The 22,486-nt window shown below is 42.5% G+C and overlaps 1 protein-coding gene across 3 annotated transcripts in view; it reads right to left on the bottom strand.

Annotated features, from left to right (window-relative positions):
• The window catches only part of IPO11 (importin 11), a 485,545-nt gene that overhangs the window by 216,690 nt on the left and 246,369 nt on the right, over positions 1-22,486 (bottom strand). The window contains exon 30 of one of the 3 annotated variants that reach the window (XM_082383172.1): positions 274-22,416. The exons of the other annotated variants lie outside the window; for them this stretch is intronic. Coding sequence (XP_082239298.1) covers positions 22,354-22,416 — 63 coding nt within the window. The 3' untranslated portion in view covers positions 274-22,353. Of the gene's footprint in view, positions 1-273; positions 22,417-22,486 lie in introns of those variants that run through there. 3 annotated transcript variants of the gene reach the window in all.

Genomic DNA, 22,486 nt, shown 5'->3' with positions numbered 1-22,486 from the left:
CTATATAGGTTAGATCCATAATTGGAGAGTTTGACATGCTCTGTTAACATCATCTGGTCAAACCTCTGGCATTTTGACTAAGAGAACACAGTAATGGTGAATGTGATCCTCTCAAGAACAGGCTGGAGAGGGCCTCTTACTTTCATGCTGTGAGGCTAGTGGAGCCTGGAACTCCCCTGCATGCCCCACTGGACCATCGTGCCGGTGCTCATCATTATTGTTGCAGCCACCTGATTTAGCCCTGCATTCAAGGAGCAGGGTCAACGGACTCACCAAAAAGTAATCCCATGGCTCAGCAGTAGTCCATAGGTTCAAAGCAGCAGATATGGGGACTTCTGTAGCTGGCACCCTGGATGGGAAGCAAGTATTTGCAATGGCCTAAAACATGTATGTGTCACGGGCATTGGGGAAGAGTAAGAAATAAGGACAAATCTGTCTTTAAAATGCTGTTATACACACAGTGACAACAGTGGAAAGAGAACAGACACACTGCAGAGTTGGCTGGATAATGATGAGAACCTGTAATTAAGGAGATGAAACCCAGGCTCTGGTCCTTGCTCTGCTCTCCACTGGCTGGGCAGCCTGGGATGCGTCACTCTACCTCTTCGTTCCCTCATTGGTATAGGAAGAACTTGGACTAGATGATCTTAAATGTTCTTGCAATTTGAACTTTCTGTGAATCCATGATTCTAGTTTTAGTTACTAGGCAAGGTGAGAAGCCCCATGAGCATGTCCTTCTGGAATCCACATGAAACCTTTCCACCCCCAAGGGATTCAGCCATAGTAGTTGGGCATTTCTAGATGTGAGGGCCACCAGGGGAAGAAAATATCAACGCAGCTTCCTTCAGGAGGCTGGGGACTGTGTTGTCCTCTCTCCCAACACTGGAACCAGTAAAGCAGGAGGGCAAAGCCATCTAGATGCTGTCAAGGATGAGGGTGAACAAGTGGGCCAACCTTTGCACCTTCCGATGGGACCACAACCCAAAGAGACCCAAGATACAAAGAGTTTTTTGAACGTAAAATTAAAAATTGGGTGAGCGAGTCACCAGAGCCACTTGGAGGTGAGACGACCCCTCTGTATACACTTTCTGTTAGTCAAAAGGAATTAAACAGTGGGAGTTCCCCTGACCACTCCCCCAGTGGACTTCCACTCTCAAGGCCTGAGCTTCAGAAGCAGGAGGGCAGCCTCTCCTCTGTAAGTGAGCAGAGGCACTCTTGCCCTCTGCAGGGGACGGTATGGGCAGGGAAACAGATGTCACGAACCAGAGACCAGGGAAGATTTCTTTCCAAGGCAACGATCCCCTTTGTCCCCTCTTGGGGTCAGACGCTGGCCCTGGAAGTCAGCAGTAGATCTGGCATTGCACAGATTCCGCTCCTGATAAACAATGGTTTAAATAAATTGAAATATGACTTAATTACACTTCTATGTAGCACTTCAGCCTGAGCGACTCCAAAAAGGGAAGCAACTGTTGTGCATAAACCCTACTAAAAGCCCAAGTCAGCTGCCCTACTTTGAAGTCTAGAGAGCTGTCGTGGCTCGTCACCATTCTTTCCCATTCTGAAGAGCTCTCCTGAACTTTGTTTTCAGTCAAGAACTGAAGCCCTTTCTAATTGCTTCAGCATATAGATTTTTTAAAAATTTTGTTTTAAGTGTTTTCACATCTGATTTTGAAACAATATTCCCCATGATCTTCCAAAGGGCTTTCACCTAATAACATGACCACACATGGATATGGTGCTTTATGGTTCAAAGTGTGATTCCCAACGGGCTGTCTCATACGACACTCAGAAGAGTAGACCCTCCTCCACTGTCCCATGTTACAATGCAGAACCCGCCTCTCTGAGGGTTGGTGACCCAGCGCAGCCCAGCTTGGTGCTTATTTTGCTCTAAGGTTACCTTTGTAGCACTTTAACCCTCTTCCTGTCCCCTGAGGAAATCCTGGGATGGCTTTGCCAAAAGTCCCATAACCAGCATGAATTTATACTTATTTCTGGGAGCTACAGGCTGAGAAGGAAGAGCTGTGTTCATGATCAATTTCCCTTTTGAAACTTGAATAAACCTGATACAAACTCATGATAATAACATGGGCTTGACTGGCCAAACACATGACTGTAATTGTTTTCTGAAGGAGGATTTTTAAAAAGCATGAGTCAGCATAAGTTCTTGAAACTTCTGCGCTGTATCTTGGCTGGACCAGCTCAAACCAACCTCCAGGCATCGGTTCCGCTATTCAGTCTTCTGCTCTCTTTCAACTCCCAACTCTCCAAGAAGTGGAGGCTCTTCCTGCCCACTGAGCCTCCACAGAGGCTTTCCCATATTTCATCAAAATCTGAAAAAGAGCTGAATTAATCTGCTGTTGGCCTCTTGATGTGAACATGCTGCTTACCTTCATACCTCCCCTGAGTGTTTTTTATAAACTTTTTTCTAATATCGAATAAAAGGAAGAGTTTTTTCTGTTGTTAATAACATTTTAAGCTTTGGAAGTAGTTGGAGTATTTGGAGGGGTTAGGAGAAGGGACAAAGAAGTTTCCCAGGCCCCAGGAGGTGTTTCTTGTCTGAGAAAGGCATCTCAGTACACACATTCTGACTCTGACCCAGGGTTGAATGGTGCCCAGTTTTGGATGATACCCAGCAAAAACAACATGAAGTCACCCCAGTTATTAAGATGACTGACTTTACTGTCCCATTTTTCAAATTTTGCCTTTGCCTGAACTGCAGGAATTCTTGATGTGTAAATATACATGTATGTGTGTGGAGTGTTGCATGTGTGTGTGTGCATATGTGTGTGAGTATACATGGGCATGGAGATGGAAAATTTTGCAATGTAAAAAGCTTAAGCTAAATTGTTGTTGGGAATAATAATTACTTACAGGTGAAGAACCTGAGTGGCAAGGAAGGGGACGGGGCATTTTTGAGCCTTGAGAACAAGTCCCTGTGAAATGAGAGATGGGTCACCCATCCACACCCCACAAAGCTGTTTGCAGCCCACTGACTCCTGGCCCCCTGCCCTTTAAGCTCAGTGTTTCTCAGAGTCTCACCAACATACTTTAGTCTTTTTCATATGGGTCACAACTGGGGTAGAGTGTTATTCTATTTGCAGATTAGAAATTATAATAGATTAGAAAATTATAGGTTTACTGAGTTAGCTTACTCTTCCACAGTCCATAAGGAAGGACCAAGGAATGTGTTCAGACCTTGTGAACACTTGTTCAGGCTCCTTTTCTACCCTACACCTCATTCTAGGCCCTGTGTGATGAGTTTTTTAATGTGCCGACTTGGCCGGGCTATAGTCCCAGTTATTCAATCAAACATTAATCTAGGTGTTGCTGTGAAGGTATTTTGCAAATGCAGTTGAAGTCTCTAATAAATTGACTTTGGTTAGGGAGATGATCCTGAAGAATCTGGGTGGGCCTGAGCAATCAGTTGAAAGGCCTTCAAAGCAGAGCTGAGACTTTCCCTAAAAGAGAAGAGAGCTTCCTTCTGTGAATTCCAGCTTGTGATCTTGCAATCCTGGATCCTGCCCTATGGGTTGCAGACTTGCTTTGCCAGCTCCAATTGCAGAGGCCAATTCCTTGTATTAAATAAGTAGATAGATGGATAGGTAGGTGATAGATAGATAGACAGACAGACATAGATACAGATATAGATATAGGGAAAAACATACAGATATATAAATATATAGATATAGATCTCCTACTGGTTCTGCTTCTCTAATAGATATTTGGTACCAGGAATGAAGTATGAACACATGAAGATATGGTTAAACCCTGACTAATATACCCAGGTCTCTCTAACGTCCATGACTGTGAAACTTGAAGCAAAGCAAAGCAAAAACAAAAGTGATAATTAAGGAGAAGAAAATAGCCTCACTGTCAACCTTCCCTGGGCTTTAAAGCAAGGTTGGGGGTGATTTATATAAAAGCTAAGTGACATTGTAAAGAGAAAGCAAAACAAATCCTTCAGCTACTTTTTCTAAGCCTCTAAAACCTAAAAATGTAAATTGCCCTTCCCCCAGAAAAAAAGGCCTGCCTTCATTAAAATGCCAGTAAATTCCATAATAAGCTGAATCCTAACCAGTGGAATCATTCCTCAACTGAAGGAAGAGACATAGTCTCCATCTGGAAGTCTCTGCCATCTGGCAGATGAATATCTGATGACGAAGTCCCCTGGCTTCATGCACATGCCTTTCCCACTTTAACTCCATCTCTAAAGCCCTCCTGCCATGAGGTGTCAGCCAAGACTCTGGTGTATGTTTTCCTGGTTCTGCCTCTCCATTCCCACAAAGATGACAAAATCCATGGTCCTGGAAGGTCATTCACCAACAAGTTTTTATTGACACCTACTCTCTCCAGGCTCTTCTCTGGGTGCTGAAGATAAGTTATTGTCCTTGCGAGCTTGCTTTGTGATTGGAGAAATAATTTTTTTGTTTACTTTTATATATTTTTTACTTTATTCCCTTATTTTACTTGAATATATGAATAGGTTAGTAAGTAATTAACTTGGGGATCTAGTAAGGGTTATGATGAAAATGAAGTTGGGTCATGGGGTGGAAGTGGTGACAGGGCGAGAGAGCACCAGGCAGGCTCCCTAAGGAGCTAAGACCTGGAGGATGAGGTGGAAGGAACCAAGCAGAGCTCTGGAGTGTGGAAGACTGTGAAAGCAGCCACAAAAGCTAATGCGGTGCTAGCAAACAAGATGCAGTGGTTTGGAAAGTACGTGCACATCAGGTTCACTCTCTTGCTGCTCCAGAAACACTGTGACTGCCAGCATGTGAAGACGCCCGGGCCAGCTAAATAAAGTGGTTGTTATTTTAAACCATTAAGTTGTGGGGTGTTTGTTACATAGCAAATGCTCACTGATACATGGAGGTCCTCACTTGTTACATTTGAGATGGGGTCGAGGGAATTTTATAAAGTCCGCCTTCTCGCTCAGCATTCAGCTTTATCCACACCTCCATGAGCGCCTCCTCTTAGTCCTGACTCACTCTTGGAGGTAGCTCTCAATGGGTGGTTGATGTTTCTGTGTGTCTTGCAAGCAGAGGCATTGACTGACTTTGTTCCAGAATATCTTTTCAAGGATTTTTGTTTAGTGAACAGCCTTGGGAGACAGAGATAGTGTGACGCTTTGGAGCACAGGGTAAGCATGCTTACTCTGTAAAAGATGCGAGTTCCTTAAGCTCCGAGGTCCTTTCCTATATGTGCACATCACCTTGTCCTGTTCGCATCACCTGGTAAGAATTGGGGCTTGGGGAAGGGGGTACAAGAAATCGCCAATATTCTGGCCACTGCTAATGCTGTGAGTAATAAAGTCCTTTGTTTCTCACTCAGGAGTTTCCAGTCTCTGCCGGCATCCATGAAACTGTGGCAGGACAACTCGTTAAATTGCAAGAGGGCAAAATCTTAGACCGTTCACATTTCCTGACACCAATTAATCAAAACTCCCGTAAAACTATCAGCCAAACTCACGTAGGGGGTGCTTCTGAGTGTCTGTAAAGGTACATTTCTCTGCAAATTACCCTGAAAACACATTAAATCATTAAAGAAAAAGGAAATGGTGGGCTAGATACAGATATACTTGAAACACAGAGCTTTAAAGGCAAAAGAAAAATATAGCTTGTCTCTCCACTTCCTGCTTTCTCTTTCCACCCACGCCCCCAGCACACAGCGAAAAGGAAGCTGACCCGAGCTGTATTATGCACGAACTCCATCACAGGGGCACATGGAGTCAGAAACCAGTGAAGCCAGAAAACGTTTTAAGTCTTTATTATAAGAACCTAAGAAAAACAATCATAGTTCTCACTCCACTGGCTACTTACACAGAATTTTCATGCATCCTAGCATCTTAACACAATTCAAATCTCCATTTTCAGAGCAAGAGAGACATATATTTACTCCTAACCCCATTCTCCTCAGTTCAGCATTTCTACCAGGAATCTGTGTCTATCCATTTAACGCATTCTCAGGTTTGTCAGATAAGTCATTGCTCTTAGACTAGAACGCTGGTAGGGGAAGGCTGATGGAGGAAAGGTGCTGAGGCTCTCAGGAGAATCCACTTAGGGCATCAGTTAAATGCCTGCTGAGACGTCCTACAGAGGAGCAGTTACTGAATCAGACCAGAGTTGAGCACCTGAGCTGAGCTTCCAGAAAATGTCCTTGTCTCCTACCTTTGGGTAAATGTGTTTGCGAGCCAATAGCTTTTTCCCACAAGGCTCAGCCAGGACATAACTCACCCACAAGCTCCATCAGCCATAAGGTAGTAATTCCTCTAAGTATATGCAGAATGGTGGTTTTCAACCTTGATTGCTCAATAGAAACTCCTAGGGAGCTTTTTAAAAAATACTGATTTCCGTAGGCCCACCCTAGGCCAATTAAGTTAGAATCTCAGGGGGAGCCAGGAATGAAAACCTTGTTAGAGCATGACAGTAAAGTATAGCTCTGGGCATATAAATATCAAACCAAATGCCTTTCTTCCCAATCCATCCCCTCTAGAGGGGGAATTAATCAAGTTTTGAGATATTTATTTCTTTAGCCTGAATTGGAGATCAGAACTGTCATTCACTTGTTCATTCATTCAATAAACATTTGTTGATCACCTGGTAAATGTCATATACACCCTCAAGGAGTCGGAATCACAGGGGAAGACAGACAAGAGAGCCAGCAACTTCAGTGCCTCGGAGGGGAAGGCAGATGTTACAGAGCACAGCGGCGGGGCACCCACAGATCATGTGTCTTTCTTCTCCTGCCCATCTCAGTCCTTGGCCTCCTCGCCCTCACCCCTGAACCCCAATCCTGACGCACTTGTGATCGTGAGGTCCCGACTGTAAGGGGATTTTCATCACTCACAATCACCTACCCAAGCCAGACAGTGCTTTTAATAAATCTTGTGAGCACCTGAATAGCCTTTTCCTCTCTGATTCAAAACAGACATTTCCAGAAAGAACAGGAAAAAACAACTGACATTCCTAAACCCCAAGGTTACATGGAAATTCGGAAGTGACACATTCTCAGTGGGTTTCAAGCTAGAGAAAAGGCTGACGAAATGGGCCCCTGGCATCCTCTGCATGGAGGAAGCCAGTGCCCGTGGCAGAACCTTTTATGGAAAAATATCTGACCAGAGCAGAGCTGCCAAGGAGCACATACAAACCAGAGCTGGAGAAGACGAAGGCGCTCTCAGACCTACAAAATACGGGTGGGAGGGGGTGTTACTTGTTCTCAGCACACAGGGAGTAACTGTCTTACAGCCACATTATCAGAGAGTATAATCTGCCTTTTTTTTTTTTTTTTACATAGACTACCAAGCCTCCTCCACAAAATGAGCGAGACAGCCAGACTTCTTTTTTGGGAATGCTGAATCTCGTAGTGTACTTTTTAAAATTTTCTGGAATAAGTACTGCTATGTGTGCCCTTCACGCTGTGCTGTGATGAAGAGGAAAATTGGACTTGAACATCTGCTCCAGGACTTAATAGTTGAATATCTTAGGAAAGTAATTTCTCCAAATACTTACATCCCTGGTCTGTTAGTTGGGGAAAATGATCAGAGGATTATTGCCGAGACTGAATGAAATGATACATGTAAAGCCCTTACTTCAGTGTCTGGCACACAGTAGGTATTCAGAAAGAGTAGCTCTCAGTGTCTCCACAATCCAAACCCACACTTGGAAAGAGACAAAATACAGCAACTTTGAATTTCTGGTTTCCTGCAGCAGTGTCCTACATGTTTCTCCTTGCCTAATAAATAAAAAAGAAAAATCCTGCGTTTAATAAACAGTATCTCCCAGATCAGGCCCATGTGATGGGTACTGAGCAGACATGGGACAGTATCTGGAAGATGACACATCAGAATCCTGCTCTCACACACTGTGAGATGGTAAAATGTCTGTAATATCCTGTTGCTGCTTATCTATGTAGACTCTTCCACATTATCCCTTTTAAGCCAACTTTTCAGAACACTCTGGTAGACAAATGGAGAAAAATATGACTTCCTCTCAAGTTAGAAAATGTTCCTTTATTTTATTTATTTATTTATATAATTTAGGTTTTTAAAAAATTTTTATTGGAGTACAATGTTGCATTAGTTTCTGCTGTATAGCAAAGTAAATCAGCCATACATATACATATATCCCCTCTTTTTTGGATTTCCTTCCCATTTAGGTCACCACAGAGCATTGAGTAGAGTTCCCTGTGCTATACAGCAGCTTCTCATTAGTTATCTATTTTATACATAGTAGTGTATATATGTCAATCCCAATCTCCCAGTTCATCCCCCCCCCCCTTTCCCCCTTGGTGTCCATACATTTGTCCCCTATGTCTGTGTCTCTATTTCTGCTTTGCAAATAAGTTCATCTGTACCATTTTTCTAGATTCCACATATAAGCGATATTATACGATATTTGTTTTTCTCTTTCTGACTTACTTTACTCTGTATGACAGTCTCTAGATCCATCCATGTCTCTGCAAATGGCACAATTTTGTTCCTTTTACTGGTGAGTAATATTCCATTGTATACACGTACCACATCTTCTTTATCCATTCCTCTGTTGATGGACGTTTAGGTTGCTTCCATGTCCTGGATATTGTAAATAGTGCTGCAATGAACACTGGGGTGCATGTATCTTTTTGAATTATGGTTTTCTCTGGGTATATGCCCAGTAGCGGGATTGCTGGGTCATATGGTAGTTCTATTTTTAGTTTTTTAAGGAACCTTCATACTGTTCTCCATAGTGGTTGTATCAATTTACATTCCCACCAACAGTGTATGAGGGTTCCCTTTTCTCCACACCCTCTCCAGCATTTATTGTTTATAGATTTTTTGATGATCGCCATTCTGACAGGTGTGAGGTGATAAATCATTCTGGTTTTGATTTGCATTTCTCTGATAATTAGTGATGTTGAACATCTTTTCATGTGTTTGTTCCTTTATTTCAATGTTCTTTTATTTAAAAATCCTTTTCCAGAGTCGGCCCGCCAGTGTGAACTGAAGGAAGAGAGCAGGGAGTGAGGTGATGATGAGGCTAAGGATTCTTGAAGAGCATCACACACAAGGAGAAGGGGCAGAGGCAGGCACCCAAATGGGGCACATCTGGGACCCAGGTTCTCTGGGCTCAGGAACAAGCTGAGGGGAGCCAGTGCCCAACTGCGGGAGTTTTAAGTGACACGTGCTCCATCGAGGCCCAGTATCCATTTCTTCAAATCTTCAGCTCCTCTTGGCTCCTCTTTGTGCAGAAGGACCAGCTCCAACCATTCATGTAGAGCAGCTCCCACAGGGACTTCCAACAGTTCACTGTGCGGCCAGAAATCAAGCTCTCATGGCCTCAGTTCCCAAGATAAATGGAGCCACTTGTACCTGTGGAGAGGCGTCGTGTGCAAGCAAAATTGGATTCGGGAAGCAACTTCTTGCCATCTTTCATCCACACCTTTTCTTCGGTACTGACTAATGAATGGGTACAGTTAGACATTACTCTTTTTCCCGCCTTCTCTTAGTCCGTTGGCCACATCTCAAGCACTGAGCTAACTCTACATTTTCTTTTAAAAACAGGAGGCTACTCAGAAATATACATCACTTCAAAATGGCATGCAGACACTCAAGGAGTCTGCCGTCTTCTTGAGCCCCCGGAAGTGCAAACAAAAGGGAGACACTGAAGAGCAAAGAGACAGAAAGAATAAAAAGTCCTCATCTCTATCATAAGCAGGACCATCATAAGTGGTCAATTAATTTGAAGAAATCAAGGCTATAAGTCATGAAAACAGATACATTCTTATCATAAGTGTGTTATTTTAGTTTAAAATATAGAAGTGCAGATCAATTCACCAAGGCCTTCCTACTGGGTGTGGGTCCATTCATTCAAACTTCCCATTGTCCTTCTTGCAAGAAACATTCCTAAGACGCATCACTCTGGTGGAGACTGCTGCCTCTTCACCCAAATCCATTCTCACCCTCTCTCTGATAAAGGATTCTAGCTCAGCATGTTTTTGCCCCAAAACTATACATTTCCCAGTCTCTCCTGTAGTTAGGCATCGTCATGTGACTGAGTTTTTGTCACTGGAGTGTTGGCAGAAGTGAGGGTGCCTCTTGTGACTGATGTCTTGGGATAAGGGTTGCGCCTCTTCAATGCTCTCTGTCCTCTTCTGATTCCAGAACCCATAACACAGTTTCTACCATTTAGGTACCAACAAGGCCTAGGGGGTTGGCAGAACAAAATGATGAAAATCCTGGATCCCTGAATGACTGCACAGACCAACTCCCCTCCGAACTAGAATGATCAACTTGGATTACTACATAGGACAAAAACAAAAAAACAAGCAAATAAAATTCCATCTTCTTTAAGCCAACAAATTGTTGTGAAGCATATCTGTACAGCAGCCTTGGTCCTTCCCTCACAATCTAATGATCTATGATATCCAGATTGAACTTGTTAATACAGACTAAAAATTTTTTTTAATTATATATATACATATACGAAACAATTGGGGGGTAAATCCATCACATTTTTTATGACTTTCACTCTGTTTTTTTATAGATGTCTCACCACATCTTACTTGAAACTTTTAAAGGTACTTGTTTTATCAAGTCTTTACAAAGCATTCAATTTAGTTTTCGTAGAAATAATTTTCTTCATTTTCACCCTCACATTTCATCCTTTTATAGTAATATGTAATTACATTCTTAGTTAGAAAACAACACAGCTGGTATATACACATTGCCGAGCACGCCGACCTCTGGTGTGTCAGTCAGCCGTTGCTTGGTTGCAAACCATCCTGAGGCTCACACTTCCACAGTCAGCAGTGGAGACTGGGCTCTGGGAGCTCCTTGTGTGTCAGCTGCCATCAGCTGGGCCACTCTGCTTCTGGGGGCTGACAGAATGTTGGCTGAGGTGAAGGGGACAGCCGGGCCATCAGCCAGCAGACCACCTGGGCTTGTTCAGTGGGCCACAGCGTACTTGTCACTTCTGCCACATTCTGTGGTTCAAAGCAAGTCCCAAGGCCAGCCACTGTTCAAGGGTAGGGGAAGAGACTCCACCCTCTTAGAGGAATTGCAAAGTCACATTGCAAAGGGGCATGGATACAAGGAGGGAGTGAGCTGTGAACATACTTCATAAATGGTTTCCACACCTGGTAAACATACCCTGGAGGGGTGGGAGTGGAAGCAAATGGACATAACTCAGGAGTGACCCTCCAGCCAAGAGGGTGCCAATGGGTGTCAAGCATGTCAGTCAGTATGATTTGTGGGGGAATGGAGATCCCCTGCTATTCTAGGAAAACTATGAAGTGGACACCCTTAAAGAGAGCTCCTGCTATTCCCAAAACCTGAGGAGCTTTTAGAGCAAGACAACCTACTTTTACCTTCCAAGTTCCAAACATCTGGGGGTAAGACTGACGTGGCAGAGAGAGTTGGATGGTGCTCACCAAACGCCCCCTGTGCATCCTCTTTCCTCACACTCCCTCACCTGCTGCAGTTCTACTGGGGCCATGTGCCTAGTTCTGGCTAATGAACTATGTCACTTCTGGGCTGAAACAGTAAAAGCCAATGTGCCTCCTCAATCCCTCTTTTCCCTTTTAGCGGCCACCTTGAAATCCACATGTACCAAACGGTGTAGCTACAAGATTAGGAAGGGCCACACAACCCAGAATGAACTTTACATGACTGAGTATTCACTGTGCTGTGTTACACCACTGAGATTTCAGGATTTATCTTATACCCTAACATATGCAAGTCTGTCCTGATTTATTCAAATGGTAATGTTAGGCTGAAAATGCACAAGGACTCTGGGGAGACCAAAATGATCTGTGAAGTGCATCCCATGCTCAAGAATCAGAAGTCAATGATTAGCAATGTACACTTCTTAAAATAGATTCCCAGGAACACAGAATTACTATAGTGTCAGGTTACTTATATTCCCAAAAAAGAAGTAGTTTTTTTTTTTTTTTTTTAAAGAGAGCTCTTTGATAAGCCCCAAGTACCAGGAAAAGATAACATGAAAGACCATTCTCTGTGTGCCAAATTCACCTCCAACTCTAGAGCTTCGGTGGGGGGTCGGAGGGCTCAGGTCCTATGGTAGGTGGAAGGGGCGCAGTGTGTCCATTTTTACTTTACTCTGAATAAATCCCATTGCTCAGGACCACTGGATACTGACTCAATTTATAGATCACCCCACCACTTCCCCAAAGGGAGGAATACAGAAGGGGCCTGGTCTCAAATCAATAGACTGGGAGTAGGAAAAATTCTAGATAACCACAGACCCTCCAAGTAGGAGCCTAACCTCATTCCAACCCCGTCCCCTGAAAGGCATGTTACTCTCACAACCAGAGCTCCCTGATTGTAAATGGGAAAGACCATGGTCAAACCCTAAACACAAAAGCTCCAGACACAGCGTTCTAAGGAGAGCTTCAGTAAGGCAGACAATTCACTTGAGTGTAAGTGGACTTTACCCCCTAGGACGCCTTTTTGTCTCTCTGTGAGTGGGGAGGATGAGTGTCAACTTCATTACCATGATAATTAGAATTGGAAAAAGCAGCAGATAAATGTGTCTGTCCATATTGTGTCATCATGATACAGCAATTACAAGTATTCTGAGACACTGAAACGAAACATGCATTTAGAAGCATTTGTAAGTTTTCAGGGGTTTGAGCATCTTCCTCAGACATATCACTTCAGATGACACTCCTCTAAATCTGTCATATCCCCGTAGCCTGGTAAATCTGGTGAGAATGGGGGAAGGATCAACTATAATGTATGCAGGTTAACAGAGAGCTGCACTTAAAGAAAAGGAAAGAGTTGAGGAGGCTTGGGGTGGCATGAAGGAGGACTAGGCAGAGAAGATAATAACAACTAAAGAGATGATGTAAATGATCCAATTCTCATACATTTAAAATCAACAATCTGGGTTCTTTTCTGACGCGAGGCACTAGGATTGGCACTAGAGCCCTGGTCACCTAACCTCACAGACTGCACCTGCATTCTCTGTAGATTAGAAGATATCCCAGTGTCCCTTCTCCCAGGGACAATAAGTGAAATATCTAACAACTGGTCCAGCACAGTCAGTAGTGAATAAAACACAAGCAAAAATCAATAAAGCACAGGCATGGACCAGTCTGAAGGCAGGATAGCCTCAACCCCCCAGGGAAGTCCTCAATCAGCTGCCACCCTCCACATACCTGGGCACCACACTGATGGCCCTTGTACTGCCTCACCCAGCTGAAGCACATTCACTTTCCAAAAAATTTGTTTCACTCCACCAAAAGAGAAAAAATCAAAACCATCTTCTAAATTGAGAAGGAGATATGTCAGGTACATATTTTAACCTTCTGCATGGCCCCTGGCATATTCAGCTCTCTGGGGTACCTATTTTGGTGACTGAAGCAATAAGGATCTGGATGGCATTGAGGATCCTGAGAAGCTGGGGGACACTGTCAGATCCACTGTCCAAACCCTTCCGAGTCCTCACAGCCTGCTCTGGACACCACTTCAGTAAAATCTTCTCAGATACCTTGCCCAGAAGAAACCTCCCAGAGGACCTTCTCTGAAGTATTCTTATGACACTTATCCCATTCTGCCTTTTAAAAATGCCCTTCTCTCTCCTCTCAGACTTCAAACTCTGGGAAGGCAGGGCTCACACATGTTTTTTTTGTTTGTTTGTTTTTTAACTTTTGAATTTTATTTTATTTATTTTTTTATACAGCAGGTTCTTATTAGTCATCAGTGTTATACACATCAGTGTACACATGTCAATCCCAATCTCCCAATTCATCACACCATCACCACCCCCCCCCCCGCCGCTTTCCCCCCTTGGTGTCCATACATTTGTTCTCTACATCTGTGTCTCTATTTCTGCCCTGCAAACTCACACATGTTTAATCGTTGGATCCCTCACAGGCTGAGGATGGCGAATACCTGACCAAACAAGTGAAGGAAGGGAGCACAAGCCCAACCCAGGGGAGAGGGAATGGAGGGGAAGCTGAGGTAGAAGAGATGCTGGGGGTGGGGGTGGGAAGGGCAGGGAGGAGATTCATGTTTAGGGGTCAGGGAGTAGACATGGACAGACTCGGTGATGCCCAAGGCACTAGTGGACAGGGTTGTGACCCTGCATTTGGGGGAGATGCTCCCCATTTTCCCTCCTGGGAAATCTGATAGCATGTGTTCCACTTTTTCGCACCTCCCATCCCCTTTCGCTTTGCTCTTTTCTACTGTAGGGTACCGTGATGTACATAGCATGACTACCATAGGTCAGCATCTTATAGGACACAAAATTAAACCAATAAGTTATTGGATACCTACTATGCAAGGCACTGTTATGGAACTAAAAGTCATGATGCTTATAGATCTTACTAATTGAGTGTGAAATGAAACGGAAATTTCCCAGTCAGGGAAACTATCAAGTTCATTCCACATAACACTCAGCAATGATTTGTCATCACTTCAATGAACTCTTTCCTGGCACAAGCACACCTGTTTGGGAGTAAAAGCTGTTACATACTCAGTGTTGATAGGAGCGTGGTGAAAATGCCATACTCATACACTGCTGGGGGCATTATCACCAGAAAAAAATATCCAGCAATATAACTTTTTGGCTATAAAAATATTCATGCATTTGACCACATAATTCCAACCCTGAGACTATGTCCTTTGGCAATAAATCAACAGAAGAAAAAAGTACATATTATAGCACCATATTCAATACCTTAAAACGGAAACAATTCAAATGTCAATAATAGGGAAATGATTTTATAACTTTATGGTTAGTTTAATCACAATGTATTATGTATTCATTAAAAGTGGGTATTTATGGGAAATTTGTGGATGTATAAAATATTTATAAATCATATTAAATGAGAAGAGCATACTTCAAAGTTTTTTGAGTACTACAGACATAACTGTGCAAAACTCTATGTGCATACGGAAAAGAACAAAAAGATAACTCAAAAATAATGAAAAAGATAACCACGGGAATTCCTCGGCAGTCCAGTGGTTAGGACTCCGCGCTTTCACTGCTGTGGGCCTGGGTTCAATCCTGGTCAGGAAACTAAGATCCCACAAGCCACAGGGCGAGGCCAAAAAAAAAAAAGAAAAAGAAAAAGATAACCAGATGTGTTAAGGCAGTGGATTATTTTTAACTTAATTATATTAAAAGTAGGGGTGCTACTTGGCAGAGTTCCACAGGAATGGAAAGAGGGGAGAAGTGAGAAGGTCAGTGAAAGACTAAAGGGGGAAGAAAGACTTTAGCCCACCACAAAATTCACCAACAACATACTGACGTTTGCAGAGCTGCAATTTCTGTTTGGCATTGAGTGCTTCCAATAAGGATAATGATTAGATAATTTGTAATAAGAAAGCATGCTAATGAATGAAATCTACTTATTCAAAAAGAGACTTATTCATGAATTCTTTCCGCTTTCCAAATTACATGCATGCTTGACTATATTAGATATGTACGGAGGGGACAAAAGTAATTTGAACTTAATATAACAAAAATGTGGAGTGGGTGTCCTGGCTGTGACGCCACCATAAACCAGCTGTGTGGAGCTGACAACCCCTGGGTCGCCATTTCTCCACGTACAAAATAAAGGGGCCAAACTGCAACTCTGAGGGCCCCTGGGCTGTAACATCTCCTGAAACTGGGAAATCTCCCATCTCTGGGAACTTGATGTACTACACAGATACAGCTTTTCATTCAATTTAGCAATGTCCAGAGACTCCCAAATTAGGCAGGGAACCTGCCTTTAGGGGTTCTGACCACACTGGGTTAGAGCTTATCACCACTCATAGCTCTTTGTTTATCAAATTACACTTACATGGTGCTTATGCCCTGTTAGGCGCTATTGATGAGTACTAACTCATTTAATCTTTCCAAGCACTCTAGGAAATAGAAAATACTCCACACTCATTTTACAGATGAAGCAACTGAGGCATGAGAGGTTAATAATTTCTCAAGGTCATTCAGTCGGCAAGTAGCAGAGTTGGGTGTCAAGTCCAAACAGTCTAGCTCCAAAGTTCATACTCTTAACCATGAAGGGATGGATTTGGGAGGCTGTCTTCTGTTAATGTGACACCCACCACCCCCAACTCTCCAGCCAGGAGTTCGCAATTTCATAAGAGGAAAGGAAGGCTCAAATATAAAATTGCCAAGAGCATCCTGCCTAAGAATGTCTCAGAATACTCCAACCTTTATCCTTCACCTTGGTGTTAGATAAGACCTAATGGATCCTTGTGGACTAATTAGGTTTACCAATGCCTTCTGAAAGTCTGGCATTAAGAATAGACTACGTGGAATTTGGAATAAGAGGAAAGGGCAGATAAACAAGATCAAGTGCACTCCAGGGTGGGCCATCTCAGGACACATGCTTAAAATAATGAAACTGAGCATTCAAAAGCCAGCCCTGGTTCCACCCAGGTCCCTAAGTTTCCCCTACCATTCCCATTCCTTGGTGATCATTCCCTCTTCTGAACCCAGAGGGAGGAATTCAGCAAATACTTGTAATAAGAATGTGAACCATAGAATAATAGATTCAATGAAGATAGAATTTGGTAAAGTATCTGTTTTGCTCAATTTAGGCAATAGAATTGTCTTGAAAAATAATCTTTCCTTTTCTGTTTATAATAGCAAAACATGTTCATTACAGATATTTCAAATGATACAGAAAAATATATAAAGAAGAAAATAAATACCCACAATAGAACCACCCACTGTTAACCTTATGGTGCATATCTCTTGATCTTTTTTCTAGGCATCTTTGTGTATTTTTGATATAATATTGGGATATAATTCGATAGCCTGCTTTTTTTCACTTAACAATATAGCATCAGCTGTAATGGCTATATGGAATTATATGTGAGTAGTAGGATTAAAAAATATGCAAAAACAAAACTGACAGTGGGTGCTTTTGCCTTCTAATATGAGAGGTTACATAATTTCTATCAGTGGAGAAAATTATATACTGTGTCATTCCATTTGGAGACCGGTTGGAGACCTAGAAAGTCAAATCTAATCATCCCAATCGTTCTGTGTTTCTAAAGAGCTTAAACCCAGAGTAGACAAATCCTTTGTGAGTGTTTGGATCTACAAGCAGAGGGCTAAAGTCATGGAGGGTGAAAGAGGTAGAGCAATATGATGGGGACCCGGAGTAATGGAACTTTTCAGGAGGCTACGATGATGCTAAGTAACAGTAGCACCCACTCCCACCTCTAGTGCAGGCTGCTGCACACCCAGATGCCCACCAGAGTGGGCTGAGGATAAACCAAGAAAAGAGGACAGGCGATGGGTCTGGGCTGCCTCGCAGTCTGTGAGACGAAAACTGACGTTGACGGAGCCAGAAGTCAGCACTGCAAATGCCTGTAAGAACTTGGCTCCTGGAAATTCATCAGAGTCCTAGAGAGGATATTGAATTTTCCACAGGCTGTCAGATAGAGAGCCTGAGCCAATTTCATTTCAATCTCAACAGATAGGGAAGCTCAGATGCCATGTAGCTATAGTGATGTCCCATAACTTATTTATTCAGTCTCCAACCATTGTTCATTTATATTGTTTATGTTTTTTCACTCTTACCAATGAAATGATAAACACTATAGCAGAGACTGCTAGCTAGTCACCAAATCCATGTCCTTCTCCTCTTCCTGAGCACAAAACTAGACTATACCTCCTAGCTTCCTGTGTAATTAGATGTGGCCATAAGACAGAGTTAGAGCCAACAGAAAGTAAACGGAGGTGATGTGCTATCTCTTGGCCAAGGCTTTTAAATAGTGGTGGACTTGATGTTTTTCCTTTCTCCTTCTGCCCACTAGATGCTAAAAATGACAAGGCTCTAGGGAATGATGAGGCCACAGATGGAAGGAGGCTGGATCCCTGAATTACTTCATGGAGGAGAACCTTTTGCCAGCCAAGAATCCCACTTTGAACCGCTTCATGAGTGAGAAAAAGCCATTCTACCTTTTTTTGGCTTATCTGGAACTGCATTATTAGTTTGTCCTAACTCTACAGACATCTTGAAACATCAGTGCTTGCACACCTATCTATACTAGTTAGGACTGTCACTAATTCGTGTTCAAGTTTGGAACATTTTAAGGCATTTGGTAAACTATGGCCAAACGGAACCCAGAATTTTGCCTCTGATAATCATTTGAGGTCATTCCAATTCCTGTAACTGTACATAACAGTGTATAAAATGGTTTTCAACTCATCCCTTTATAGAGAAGTAAAAAATATTGATTGAGAATGACTGCACCCTCCCTCTGTACCAAGCATACTATACACTTAGTTTACTACACACATTGAACCACAAAGAGCGACTTTCACTATTAACTGGGCCCAGCTCTTCATTAGAAACCTCTCAGCACCCTTAATCTACATGGCACATCTCCACCTCTTGTCTCCATCTCACACTGTTCTAATCCAGCACCATCTTGTCTGACCCAGATTGCCCACTGCTGGCTTCAGAGCCCTTGTTATACAGTCACAATTTTTGCTTGCTTGTTTGTTCAAAGTGAGTTTCCAAGTACTTTTAAGTGTTGTCTCTATATGAACTGCTTTCCAGAAAAGGGCCTTTTAGTGGAGTCTTGAAAGCAAAATCTGTATGTTTCAATACTTAGAAATCTCATTGAATCACCTACAGAACAATATAAGATGTGGCATATCCAACCCTGTACATGTAAAAAGTGTATATTATAATGTATGACATATAATAAGGACTATAAAAGTAACATCTAACTTTCCTCAATTTTTGTTATTTTTCTCTTTTTTATGCTAATGTATTGACAATTAAGGGTTTATTTTTCAAGACCGATCCTCTGAAGGCTGACCTCCCAGAACTGGAGTTGCTCTTCTGCAAGGTCCCGAGGAAACTGGCTAAAGCTCACTACTTGAAGCAATATATTCTGGTCAAGCACAAGATTTAGACTCCAGTTCCCCATCTCACCAGGATGGAGCTGACGTGGCTAATCCTGCCACGAGCGGGCCAAACATTCCAAAAGGCTTGGACATCAGCCCCTCTAGCTACCACATAAAGAGCCAGTGATTCCCTAGTCACGGAGCTTAAAAGCTCCACAGCCCAAGGGCTCCTCTCTGGAGTTTGGTGCCTGGTTCTGCCCCATCTTCTACCTAGATGGTCAAGAGTGGACAGACATGCCTTCTACTGCCCCATCTCTGTGGATTTCCCAGGAGAACACTGCTCCAAGAGATTTACCATGTGCTGCTGACCATTTGACTTTGTTTGCATGAAAAGCATATACTTGAATTTGCAGAAGTTAAGATATGGCTCTAACGTACTCGATTTCCTCTCTCACCTACTCTCCAATTTTGTCAATGTGGTGAATGACATTAATGGATGTTCTAGGGTTCAACCATCTTTGCGTTTTTAAGATAAACCAAACTAGATCATTAAAGCTCCACCTACATATATAAGTGTATATACATTATACATTGTTGGGTTTTCATTTCTGTCTGACTCTTCTGGATCCCAAGATTATACTAACTTTACAAGGTGGGTTGAGGAACATTTACTCTTTTCTATTCTCTTGAAGAGTCACTTCAAGATTAGAATTATGTTCCATGAATATTTGGTAGAATTTACCTATAACATAGGTGATTTGGGAGGATTGGTGATTTTTTACTTCTGATCCAATTTCTGTAAGGATGTGGTTTTTGCCAGGGCACTCCAGGAAGCCTTGGGTAACAAGTTCTGTGATCATCACTACCTGTTTCTGCATGTTTCCCTGTCAGAATGTAAGCTCCACGGGGAAGCAACTGTGTTGGTTTCATTGATCACGGGGTTTCCACCTCACAGTACCAGCGTGAAATATATGTGTTGAATTAATGCTTTGTTAAATAAAACATCAAGAAAATCTACTGAAAAGCTATTAGAAATACTAAAAATATTTAATAATATTAACAAAATAGCAAGCTACAAAGTAATTATGTATAGCCCTCAAATATCAGTATTGACTAGTTTGAAAATATACTGGAATCAAAATTTCCACTCACATTAGCAACAGCAAAGGGTCTAGGAACAAAATTAAGATGAAATGTGCAGATATTAACAAAAGAAAACTAAAAACATGTTTGAGGGACACAGAATATCTGAATAAATGAGGAGACGTACACATTCTGAAAGTGGAAGACTGTATCTTGTAAAGAGATCAGTGCTCTAAAAAATAAATCCATTAATTTACTTTCAAGTAAAGGAGGGGAAACAGAATACAAAGCCTTATGAGCTAAAACAGTATGATAACAGCATAAGATTCAGTAAATGGATAAATGGAAAAAAGAGAAAGCTCAGTGTATATATATGATGATGGCAGTGACAGTGACAGCAAATATTTACACGTACTTACTATGCGCCAGCTACTGATCTACATGTTTTATGTTTTTATCCTTAAAACAACGCTGAAAGGTAAAGTACTATTATTAACTTATCCCCATTTTTACAGATGGAAAAACTGAGGCCAAGAAAGTGGAATGGAGGAAGGGACAGGGTTAGTCTGTAGACTTGCATGTAATCTCTGTTTTATACATTGTGCTCATGTCCTCTACCCAGTCTAACATCCCAAAGTCAGCAGCCTCTTTGAGGTTGAAGCTCCCATCTCCTCAGCAAGGGTGGCCACCTGGGGCAGTGGAGGTCATCGGGAGGCCTGACTTTTTATGCAGACTTCCAAGTAATCCTGCTCTCAGTCCCCACACTCTTCTAGGACACGTGGTACCTCCAATTCCTAAGCCTTTCAGGGTTTCTACAACTTACTGGCCTCCTCTTATGCAGGCAGCCTGGGTTTCAATGCTCTTCCCTTTGGTCAATCTGTTAACATTTATCTTAATATTTTTCCACCTTTTAAATTTTTTGTGAAAGTCTCATCCACTGCTGTCTCTAGGATTAAGTTTGTAGATGTTGACTTTGTTGATTTCTTCAAATCAAAATTGAGTTTTAAGAGGTAGCCCAAGAAAACTTATTATTTTCAATGTACCATGTTCAACCAGAAGTCCACATATTAATTCACCCTAAGGAAATTATCAGTGAAGAACACAAAGATTTATGTCAAAGAATATTTATTGCTTCTTAATGTATAATGGCAAAAAATGAGGACGGTCAAAATAGCTAACAATAAAGGATTAATTAAAGAACTTAGGGGGCTCTGTGGTGACCAGGAAGCGGTGCCGTTCAGATCTCCTTCAACAGACTACTCCACGGGGGAGAGTTGACTAGAAGCCTCCGGCTGCCATCCCTTTGGATCCACATCAGTGTTCATGCTGAGGTCACGCTTCTTCCCTGCTGCCCTCCCCCACCACTGACTAAACATGCGAGGGGCACCGGAGCCAGGCTGCTCTTGTCCAACGTGAGAACTGTGCGATGGGCAACCTCTGCCCAAGGGCTGGCTCCCCATCAGCCTAGGCAAGCCCTTCTCAGGACTGTGATGTTCTTCCTGGCCAACCCTTCCTCTTGGTCTCCTTTCACAGGTGTCACACTTGCACCATCCCCTGCCTATTCCCGCTCCCTCTCCTTTGTCCTTCACAGAGATTTCTCCCGACATGTTCCTTGTACAGTAAATTCTCTCCTGGCATCTGCTTCTTGGAGGACCTGAACTGACAGAATACCAATCCACCAAATATTAAGGCAGTTATCAAATATTATATTTATAAAAAATGTATAAAGATAGAAAAAATAGGATATAATGCTATCAAAAAATGCCAGTATTCTAAATGTATATACAAATGATCCTGGTTTTGTTTTTTTAAAACCACACAGAGTAAAAGGGGTGTGTGTGTGTACACAAGATCCTTCACACATACACATCACAACATTAAGAGTGTTTATTTCTGGGTGAATGGATTATGAGTTGCTGCTTCTTTACCTTTTTCTTTATTTTCCAATGTTTCAATAGTGAACGTTATTACATTTATAATCAGAAGCAAAGATAAAGTGCACACACACACACACACACACACACACTACTCATAAGGACCCTCAATCCCCCTGAGGCAGGATGCTGTCTGAAGGAGCACACTGCTGGCTTCATCTTCGTAGGTCGATGCACAGTAGGCAGGCACAGCTGAGCGGCAAGAAATACAGATTATAATGTCAGCACTCAACAGCTTCAAAAATGTGCTTGGCTGATTCCAGATGTTTTCAAAATCCAAACTGCATTTAGGAATCTTGATGGAGCATCAGAAGGAAATAAAACAGACGGAGAGTCAATCCTACCAAGTCAGTATTTACCCAAACTACTTTATTTTCCATTTTATTACTTAACTGGTAAGCAAGAGTGGTGTCTTCTCCTCCTTGAAGGACAGGCGACTTTCCTCCCAAGCTTGCAAAAGTGAGGTCAGGGGACACCCAGTTGGCACAGGGCACACGCACTGTCCTTCCACTTGGTCACCCTCAAACTTGCTGTTTGTCTCTCCAGCACAGAGCCAGCTCTGGGTTTGCTGTTCCTGAGGAACCCTTGTGAATCAACATGTCAGAACAATGTAACACACCACCACAAGAGTAAGAGCTAACACTCATCAGATGC

Source organism: Balaenoptera borealis (genome assembly GCF_965194805.1).
Source record: "Balaenoptera borealis genome assembly, chromosome: 2".
NCBI classification, from domain to species: Eukaryota; Metazoa; Chordata; class Mammalia; order Artiodactyla; family Balaenopteridae; genus Balaenoptera; species Balaenoptera borealis.
The sequence above is the reverse complement of the archived record's forward strand: the minus strand, read 5'-3'. Positions and strand labels throughout refer to the sequence as shown.